Raw genomic sequence first — 10,789 nt, forward strand, 5'->3', positions numbered from 1 at the left:
GTAGAACCGGCTGCCTTCGCTCCTCCTCTTTGCGGCGAATGTGCCGTTCTGCGAGCAGCGTCAACGGCGGGTGGCTGTCGCCGGCTGCCGCGGCGATGGCCGGGATGGCGAGGAGGTGCGTGACGGGTCTGGGGTCGGGTCTGGCCGGGCCGCGCGGAGGGACAAGGGGCACAAGCGCGTGTTGTGCGGGCCGTGTGTGCCCCGGTGGCGCAGTGGTTAAGGACGCCACTTTGCAGCACTGGAGGCCTGGGTTCGAATCCCCTCTGTGGCGCAAGTGGTCGAAGTGCCGCTCTGCTACACAGAGGCTCGAATCCCGGGGGGTTGGACTCGATGATCTCTAAGGTCCCTTCCAACCTTCCCAAGACTGTGATACTGTGTGTATATACTGTGATGGCTGCCGTGCCTCCTTCAGGCGGGTTGGGATGTGAGCCGAACTGCGCCAAGCTGGTTTTCTTCGAAAGCCTGTGGCGCGCGCGCGCTGCATTTGCCCGTCGCTTGTGTGACGTGCAGCCTGATCTCCTCAGTCTGAAAGTGACCGTGGAATCGATCTCCAGGGAGTTGTGTGTGTAGGGAGAACACCGTGTTGCCATAAGGGAAACAACAACATGGGATGAAACTACAGCATAGGAAGTTCAGCACGAATGTGCAGAAGAACTTCTTTACAGTGAGGGTGACGGAGCACTGGAACGGGCTGCCCAGGGAGGTGGTGGAGTCTCCTTCTCTGGAGATATTCAAGACCTGGACACCTACCGGTGCAACATGGTATAGAGAACCTGCTTTGGCAGGGGGTTGGACTCGATGATCTCTAGAGGTCCCTTCCAACCCCTACAATTCTGTGATTCTGTGCAAAAACCCTTACTTAAGAGCTATTCAGGAATGAAGATGAATGGATTGAGAGCAGTGCTGCAGAGGATTGGGATTGTTTGTTCATGAAAAACCCAACATGTGCCAACAGCGTGCAATTCCAGCCCAGGAGGGATAGCTGTACCCTGGGCTGCATTAAAAGAGGGATGGCCAGCAGGGCAGGGCCCTCAGCTCCGCATTCATAAGGGCCCATCTGAAAAACTGTGTTGATGCTTGGGGCTCCCAACAGGAGAAGGATGAAGAGCTGTTGAAACAGGTGTGGATGAGGGCCATGAAGATGTCAGGGCTGGAGCACTTGGGATTAAGGCAGTTTCAGGGGGTTTAGCTTGTTCCGCCTGGGGACAAGAAGACTCTGGGAAGACCCTATAGTAGCCTTCTAGCACCTAAAGAGAGCTGTAAGGGTGGATAATATGAAAGATAATAAATATTCAAAAGGTAAAGGGAAACACACTGATATCAATGCCTTAGCTGGAAAAAGCTGGGGCAATCTCCACCAGGGAGCGATCTCCAAGAGATGCTGCCTCAGTGGGGGTCAGCCCTTAAATGAGGTCTAGAGGAGGTGGAGTCGAGCTCCATCCCTTCCAGGAGCACAGCTAAATTACTCTCACCTGTGCTCCCACAGCTGATCCAACACTTGCCTCAGCTGATTAATCAGAGGTTCAGGCTGTGATTACCAATTTCCCATACAAGAGCCTACAACAGAACTGAATAGGACTCTCAGGAAGACAAGAGGAAACTGTTTCAAATTTCATGAGGGTAGGTTTAGTTGAGTATTAAGGAGAAATTCTTTACTGTGAGGGTGGTGAGGCACTGAAACAGGCTGCCCAGAGAAGCCAAAGTAGGCCTAATGGGTAGCCTGATCTGATGGAGGTGTCCCTATGCTCCGAAGTGGGGGTTGGAACTGTCCCTTCCTAACCAAGCTATTCTGTTCTTAGTAACCATATTGTATGCAATAGTAATAGTTACACATGTATTTGGACATACGCTGCTTTTCTCCTTAAATACATGATACAAACCAAATCAAGAATTAGCTAGTAGGGATTCTCAATACGAAGGGCCTAATACTGTGTTCTTTTGCCACAGGAACAGGAAAATTGTTAATTATTCAGAATTTGGGGACTTTGAAGATGGTGGTAAGTGGTGTATTTTTGTACATAACTGAAATGCCAAGCGCTAATGCTACAACCTAAAGTAACAGCAGAGTGTTCTTCTTTTTCATGCATTAGTTAAGTGACAAGGCTATTACTGTTTTCAGTGGATATAAACTGGACATGTTGAAAATCCTAATTCAGCAAGAATATGATTTCTGTAAGCCAAAGCATAACGACAGTTTGCCAGGGATCTGTTGAATGCACTCTGTCTTTTGATTGCAGGAAAATCAGTTTTCAGAGAGTTACTTGTTCTGTGCCCTCCTGATGATCATTTCACAAGACTTCATATCAGAATATAAAGGGAGTTATGTAGTTGGCTGTGCACAGGTCTAACATTTCTCATCCAGCTCTGTAACTTAAAGGATTTTGGATAAGAATTTAGCAATCAAATTTTGAGTTGAATTGGTAAGAAAAATAGATTGTAGGCTCTTAGTTTTCGTGACAATCCTCCTTTACCTCTAAGCCCTAATGGGTATTGTATCATTTCCCTTCATGAATTTGGTTTAACTTTATTTTTCTATCTTCCTATGCTACTTGTCAGTTTTTGGTATCCACTGAACAGTTTAAAGTGATAGGAAGGGGAAGGAAAAATTGATATCAAAGATCCCTTATAAGTCATGTGAGTTAATGCAGAGTTTCACAAGTTTAAATACAGTTCATAACTTTTTTTTTTAAGTGACCACTTGTCATACTACAAAAAAAAAGGAAGCTTGTTTTCCTCTGTCCCTTAGATTTTTATCTCAGAAGTATCATGTATCTGTTCTATGGCATTTAGAAAACACATCGTATTTTTCCTTATTTTGCACTGTGAACTGCATTGTAATTGGTCAGAAGAAATAAAGTTTTTATACCTTCTAATATTCTTTTGAAAACCAGAGAATGTGTTTTGTATTTGGTGAGAGACAATATGAGAAGGCTCGAAACCAGGAAGCAGTCTATATTTCTTATGAATGGGAGGCACTAATGTAATTAATTTCCAAAACACCAAGATACTAAAACAAATGAATGACAGTGATTGCTATTATGATTGATTACATATATTGTATATGTATTTGATATTATGTATATCAAATGGTGAAACTTGCAGCTATTGAGAAACCAACACTGTGAACCATTTGTCATGTATCATTAATAAAAATCGCCTTTAACACAGTGGCATAAGACCTCTTGTTAAATTTTCATTTAAAATGCATTGAAGATCAATAGATTTGCACTTGCCACTTTTTTAAACAGAATTAATTTCAGAAAGGTTGTGTGTTTTGTGTTTTCAGTATATGATGAAATTGAGTTCAGTTGAGTGACTTCTTTATGACCACATAGAAGAATACACAGAAGGAAAATTAATTAAGGCTTGTTAATGTCTCCTACATAGATGAAGACTTTGCCTGCATAGCTGCACCTTTGACAAAAAAATCCAGAACTCAGCCTAAGGAGCCAAAAAAGGAGAGAAAGAAGCAGCAAAAAACACAAAAAGAATTGACTCCATCACAAAAACAGTTACCCGTTGGAAGGTAAGAAATATTGAAATGTGGCTATCTATGTTTATACTAAAAATCGGGACTTGAAAAACAGTATTTTTCCTTTTTTTCCTATAGTTTTATGCAGTTGAGAACGAAGACTCAAAATGTTATTTTAAGAGTTAGAATGTTAAGAAAGTACTGCTATAAATGAGAAAGTGTTATGGGAAGTGTGTTGTTTTATTTACCCTTTATCTTCATTAAACGTACTGCATATTTTCAAGGACAGTCTTTTGTGCATATCTCAGATGTGATATATGATTTTTATGTCTGTTATTTTATAGAGGTGGAAGTCAAGAGATGGATGATGTTGGTCTTGTTTTTTCTTGTAACCGTACTTTTAGATATTCTGTGCTTTTAATATCAGTTGATACTTTCTTGAAGTCTTTTCAGGATCTAGTTCGTGGTAGGATATTTGATAAAGTACATAATGAAATATTAATTTCTGTAGAAATATTGATATTTAAATCTTAGCAAGTCAGAAATAGGTTAGTAACTCTTGTCTCATTTTACTATTATTTTGTATGTTTGTTTTTTCAGAACATCCTTGGATGACAGTTTCTGTGAAAGGGATTTGAATGTTACTGTGGCCTTGTCCATCAAGGAAAAATCGGCAAATATTCATGAAGTGCAAAATTCAAAAGAACAAGGTTATTGTGCGGTTCAGTGCAATGCTCTGTTTATATGTGGTGAACTCAACATGACTTGTCTTATAAAAAAATAGATTGGAAGTCATGTTTTGTTTCAAGATGTCATGATAAGGAAACGTGAATTTCCAGGTGGTGCCTGTCTTCTTATGTTAATGTTTTTTAATGTGATACAATTAAATCTTCTATAAGATCTTTTGAATAGGTTGTTTAGAGAGAGATAAAAATTTTATTTTCATTTCTTAATCACTTGTCTGTTTATAATGTCATTTTGAAATACTACTATTCTATATTCTTAACATTTTATTTTCTGGATACCTAAAACAATAAGTTTATTGAATCAGGAGATAGGAGACCTTTTTTTCCAACTGCATTGTAGACAGTGAACTTGTAGATAAATTGTTTTCATACTCTGTCCTGTCAGAAATAGTATTTAAGTTCACATTTAAATACATTTTTCTTTCTCATGTTTTCTGTTTTTCAGTTGCATAGGGAAAAAGAAAGTGGCTATGTTTTAAAATTTGCTTAATGTTGAAAAATTTAGAAGTCCTAATGTTGGGAAAAAAAGACTATTCTGAAGGAAAGAGTTACAGATTGCTAAATATTATCTGGAAGAAACAACAGACACAGTGTTTTTAGATGACGAGTTTATTTACTTTTACAAGAAGCAATGCTTACTCTCAATTTCTTAATGTGTCTGGAATATCTAAGTGTCAGATGTGTCCAAAACATTTGCTGTGCCACTGGAAACTTCTGCATATTTCTGATTGTATTTTTGCTTTCTGTCATTTAGTTAGTTTGATTACAGATAAAGACTGATCCCTTTTACTACCAGAAAGTACAGTTTGATCAGTTAAAAAAGTAAAGTGAGAACGTCATAAAAACAGGTACAGATAATATGCTTCTCTAATGTGTACTTTAGAAAAACAAAAATGAGTTCAGAGCCTCAGTACTCAAAAACCTGCTTCTCTTTGAGCAGAGTTACTATGAATTTGGATTAATTAGATAACCTTCTTTTTTATAGGTCTCAGTCCGGTCCTAGATGATGACTTACCTAGGAATGGCTGCAGGCAAATGACAGCATCAGTTACAGCTTTCTCGCATCAGAAGTTACTGACCACTGACAGTTGTAACAGAGATCGTGTTACTGACTCTGAACCAGTGAGTGTACCAGGTAAGTTGTCAGTATCGACCCTTTGCTTAGATGTGTATTGAATATGATGAGTTAAACTTAGGTTATTTGTTCACTGAAACGCATACTCGTCTTTGTTTATCTTCCTCTTTACTGAAACATTTTAATACTTGTGATATCTGAAGTGCACTTTGACACTAAATCTAGACACTGGGGCTTATTTATTCACATTCCCTAAACTAGCAGAAATCATTGTACTTATATATGCTGCAGTATGTCAGAAAATCATTTTTCTACTCACACTCTGGGGAAAAATGGTCTCTTGAAAGATCCTCTGAACATTTTTGCAGTTGTATTCCAGAGAAGTATCATATGTTAGTTCTTTCAGTTTTGGCTGAAGTTTTTATCTAAGCTTATTAAAGAAGAATGTAGCCCACCTTCTTTTTATTCTCAGCTCTCAGAAAACCTTACTGCATCTGGTTGTAGGTCAGTATGATTCCGCTAGGATCTAATTATTAAATGTCTGTAGTTCTCTATCTCCCTTATTCCTCAGTGGCTGACATGTCTCTATCCAGTCTTTATCCATTACAGAAGGCTTACTGGAAAATATTTCCAAAATTATCAGTTAAAATATTTGGAGCGTAGTCCAGAAATTCCTGCTTGTGTCTTATTCCTTAGATTTGCTAGTGCATTTTTTTATAATTTATTTAAATAATAAATATGTAAAATCTTTCCTGCAGCTGAAATTTGACGTATTTTCCCTCTTCAAATATTTGTGAACAAAATTATGTGAAAATCGGATGCCCTGACAGATGTTAACTTTTTCATCTAGTACATGCAGATTTTTTTTAACTGATAACCGTTAATTGCATTTTATGCCAGTGTTGAAATATTGGAATACAGGGAGAGAAATACGTAATTGCAGAATATTTTATGATAGATATTTCCTTCATACTTGAACATATAAATATATTTTACTGTATTCTTAATATACCCTGTGTATGGGAAATTGGTAATCACAGCCTGAACCTCTGATTAATCAGCTGAGGCAAGTGTTGGGTCAGCTGTGGGAGCACAGGTGAGAGTAATCTAGCTGTGCTCCTGGAAGGGGTGGAGCTCGACTCCACCCCCTCTAAGACCTCCTTTAAGGGCTGACCCCCACTGAGGCAGCATCTCTTAAAGATTGCTCCTAGTGGAGATTGCTCCATCTTTTCCAGCCACGGCATCACTATGCTTTACAAATAGCCTTTTGAATTATCTTTGTTACCATCCTCATATTATTCAACCTTAAGCCCTAATTCTTCACATATTCAGCATGAGATTAGAAGACTCTATCTAGAATATTAGAAATTGCTATTTCCTCTGAAGTGTTGAGATCCTTTTTCTTTGCCGTAGATGAGGAATCAGAAGTAGATTCAGATTATAGTGAAGGTAATGATGAGGACTGTGCTATGGAAAATATGAAAATCAAAGGAAATAAAAAGGAAATAAAGAGGCAGTCTGGAAAAGAAAATAAGACTCCTAAATCTGAGAATACTACTACTGGTAAGTTTCTACTATGAATTTGAAATACACTTATTTTAGCTTAAAGGTTCCTTTGTTTTAATCTGTACCTTTCACAATAAATATCTTATGTTTTTTTTTTTTTTTTTGCTTTTATATTCATAATAACTTTTCTTATTTAAAAACAAAGTACCTTGAAAGAGACCTGCAGTGGCAGATAAATTAGGCTGACAAACTGACTCTATAGAGTTAAGGGAAGATGACAAAAAATCTGAATGAAAAAAATCTTTAAGATAAATAAACACTGCTTACAGTAAAAACAGACAAAACTGAATAGACAGAGTTCATTTCTTCAAAAAAAAAAAAAAAAAAAAAAAAAGAAACACCAAACAACATTTAAGAAATGTCTAAATAGTACTGGGTGATATGAGAGCATACATACATATACATACATATACACACACATGCACACACACATATATATACATATATATGCAATTTCAGAGCCTGTTCTTGCAGTTGTTGTTTGTTATTGCACATGTAAGTCTCATCCAAGGACAGCCAAACAATGCTATTGCTAAAAACTGGAGAAAGTTTTAAATATTCATGTCCTTCAGACTTAAATTTTTCTCTGTATTGCTAACACAATTTAGTTTTGCCTAAACAGCTTAAGAAAATTCTTTCTGTCATGTTAATCTTGTCTGACTTGATAATGTGTTTCAATTTCAGGCATGAGTTTACATTAGTAAATTAGTTTACATTTGGTTTTAATTGTGACAAGGAATGGTTTGTTTTATGTAGCTGGCAGAAGAACCTTCCCTCTTATCAATTCAGTATCTGGAATATCTTTAACAAGGAATAGCTGCAGTGCTTTTTAACAAACCAAAGTGTAACTGTTTGAATATGTATTGTTGGTTGGAAGACATGATCGTCTATTAACATATACGTTCATTTCAGTCAGTTCAAAGACGTCTTGCATTAAAGAGATCTGTCATCTTATGTAGCATCATGATTTCTCAGTAAAAGTGTCTTTTCCAAGCTTTCATTTTTATCTGTATTTACTCCTTCAAATGTAATAGAACTGAAATGTAAGCAAGCACAAAAGATGTCCACATCTTCAGAACCAGTTGGAAGGCCTTTATGTACGTCAAGTCCTGTAACAAACAAGAAGCCCAAATGGACACCACCAGGTACGTTAAAGTTTGTAACAGATAGATTTGTTGTTTTTAGAAATGCCTCTTAAAAGCACGCAAACAAATAAACTGTATTTCAGAGCAACTACTGCCCTCCAGAGCATAGATCAGATTGTAAGCAAAAGCTTGTATTGTGTCCCCTTCTCTCTTATTAGAGTTTTCTTTAGCTCTGGTATGTGCTGTGTCATTTTGCATTCTAAAATAACATTAGAAATGTGTTGAAGTGTTTTAACTGCTTCAGTAAAATTAATATTTGGAAGTTTTAACAGTTTAGGATGTTTACACATACTGCTTCTGACTCCTTATTCTTACTTCGGTTTCCCTTCATATTCCTTTTCTGCATGCATTTCTTTCCTCTTTGACTCCTTTCTCTAAAACTTTCATTTCTCCCTTGACATTGTGTGATTGTCTGTGGAAGACCTGAAAATGCCCAGTAGACTATGTGCAGGTTTTCTGTGCCTCTCCAATGCCATGTGGTGTTATTTCTCTGCTGCCTTGCTGGTGTTTTAAAAATGTGAGCTCTGCCTGCTACTTTGGCTACAGAATCGATTGATTCCTCGTGAACATGCTAATTTTCTTGTACTTTCATGGTATATCCTTCAGTTCTTTTTGCTGTGCCTTTAGAATACCCTTTTTTGCTTTGAAAGCAATGAAAAGATTAGATTTATATGATTTTTTTTTTCCTTCATGTTCTTAAAACTTTTTGTTTTAAAATTATTTTCAGCTGCAACAGGAACAAGTAACAACTCTGTGAAATACGCTTCAGTTAAATCACCTACTCAGTGTCTTAGGCTTGGCCTCTCCAGACTAGCAAGAGTCAAACCACTGCATCCCAATCCCACCAGCAGATAAGTGGTCAGTGACAAGTTGCCATGTTGAAGGACTGTGTTTGGAAAAGACTTGGGAACACATTTTCTGTATAAACAGAGTGTGGAAAACCACTGGGCAACAAAAGCTTCATGACATCGTTGGTTTTCTAGGATAGTTGTTTAGGTACATTTCTGATATTACAGAGTTTTATTTTGTAAAATTCTAGACGTCCTTAAGTGCTACTGCATAATACTATTTAATCAAGGTATCATCTGGGTCATCAACTCATTATGAGTTATACTCAAAAATACCTGTTTATAATCTAATTCTCTGCTATGTGAACTCAGCATTAAAATGTTCTAATCAGCACTATGTCAATTATGGAATTCACTATCTCAAGTAGATTCTTTAATACAAGTGAAAGTGATATTTAAAAATATTTCTTGAAAGACTTAAGTCATCACTCTTATCCCCTCTTCTTCACTTTCAGAATTTAAGGTTTGCATATATTAAATGTGTTTTTAATTGTTTTTTTTAATGTATTTTAGATAGAAATTGTATTTAAAATGTATTTTGGAAAAAAAAAAAGGAGAATAAAATATGTAGTCTAATGATTCTTAGTAATTGTTTTTCTTACTTTTGCAGTTAACTTCCAAATTTTGTATACAGCTCTGCAAATATGGGGATAACTTATTGGAAGTCAGTAATATTAGTTAGGCTCAGACAATGGCATCTTGGCTTGGGCTCCTTAGTCTTAATCTTAGTTGAAAACTGTGATGTCCTGTGTACATGTGGGATTTATAAAGCTTGAAGTGATTGTTACTGAGTCATGAGACTGACTTTTTAGACAGTTTCCCATCTAAGCATATTATGCCAGATGCTAGAATTGGCCCTGTATTAATTGAAGGATTTTGTCGTAAACAACTGTATTTGCATTTATATAACTCATGTTATCTGACTGCATAATGTACACGATAGTATTAAAAGAATGCAAGATCCTATTGCTCAAAGTAGTTATGGAGGCAAAAGCAAGGTATTACCTAAGGTAAAAAAAAATATATATATATGGTATGATTAATTTTTAACTGCATAGTATATACATGATTAAACAACATACTAATAAATACATGCATACTAAAAATAATGTGCATATTGCCTTATGGAAGGAATGACAGAGTATCGATGGATCAAAGACTGTTTCTCAGAAACAGGGAGGCATTGTTAAATGTAAACTCATTTTATCCACATGGAATCACAAAGCCCTGAGTGAAGTGGGGCCTAGTGAACTGGGCTAAGTGAGTTTAGGGAAGTCACTTGCCTTCTTTCTCTAGTACCTGCCTGCCTCATTTGTGAATTCTTAGCTTACTAAAATGACACATGGAAAAAACAAACCAAAAACCCACCTTTACAACAAATTGCCAGCTGATGTACTTTGAACTGCTTCCAAACAAAGGTGAAACAGAAGTACCCAAAGGAAAAGGTAGGTGTCTAAGGATAACATTTGTGATAACTAGGAGGTCAGTGTTGTGTTATTCCTCTCCTTGATTCCCATTTTTTGTCTTTACTTAACTAGATGTCTTCTCAGATGTGTGCTGGTTAAACAGCTTTAGCAGAACAAGGAGGAAGCACAGAGAGAGCCTTGGGCCTTAGCGGCATCCAAATGCACTGCCTTCCATTTACGCATAAGATGTTTTCTACTTTGAGTGATCTTGTTCTACAGTCCCTTACAGCGTCATGGTTGGCCTGGTCTCTTTCTATTGAAATAAGTCTGTCAAGAATTATTTCGCTTTTCTATTTATTTTTCAGAGTAAGTACACGTTTCATGAGGTTAGATCTTTTCTTGCTGTAGGGGAATTTACGTAACAATAAGTGTTTTCTCAATGTGAAGCTTTTGGAAAATACCTGCAATTGGTAGATTTACTAAGCCCAATTTTCTCTGACTTTTCATTCATCCCTTTTTTTTTTCACAAAA

General features: G+C 37.0%; 1 protein-coding gene across 2 annotated transcripts; it reads left to right on the plus strand.

Moving 5' to 3' along the window:
* The first annotated feature begins 42 nt into the window (after positions 1 to 42).
* Positions 43 to 9,431, plus strand: RAD51AP1 (RAD51 associated protein 1). 2 transcript variants are annotated; one of them, XM_015871268.3, is made up of 8 exons: positions 43 to 115; positions 1,948 to 1,997; positions 3,388 to 3,526; positions 4,073 to 4,188; positions 5,204 to 5,353; positions 6,707 to 6,856; positions 7,894 to 8,004; positions 8,732 to 9,431. In XM_015871268.3, the coding sequence occupies exons 1-8, from the start codon at positions 96 to 98 to the stop codon at positions 8,857 to 8,859; spliced, it is 864 nt and encodes a 287-aa protein (XP_015726754.2). In that variant the 5' UTR covers positions 43 to 95; the 3' UTR covers positions 8,860 to 9,431. The 2 variants fall into 2 exon arrangements, with proteins under 2 accessions (XP_015726754.2, XP_015726765.2); XM_015871279.3 differs by having other exon boundaries at positions 4,073 to 4,182.
* Positions 9,432 to 10,789: the final 1,358 nt, after the last annotated feature.

The sequence above is a fragment of the Coturnix japonica genome, chromosome 1 (genome assembly GCF_054131305.1).
Source record: "Coturnix japonica strain WE chromosome 1, WE-NBRP24, whole genome shotgun sequence".
NCBI classification, from domain to species: Eukaryota; Metazoa; Chordata; class Aves; order Galliformes; family Phasianidae; genus Coturnix; species Coturnix japonica.

What these genes read in the sequence shown, in the direction of transcription:
- RAD51AP1 (XM_015871268.3), top strand. Translation starts at nt 96, where the DNA reads ATGGCCGGGATGGCGAGGAG. An exon ending in TGGGGACTTTGAAGATGGTG is followed by an intron (nt 1,998 to 3,387) that starts GTAAGTGGTGTA and finishes TCTCCTACATAG; the next exon opens with ATGAAGACTTTGCCTGCATA. An exon ending in TGAACCAGTGAGTGTACCAG is followed by an intron (nt 5,354 to 6,706) that starts GTAAGTTGTCAG and finishes TCTTTGCCGTAG; the next exon opens with ATGAGGAATCAGAAGTAGAT.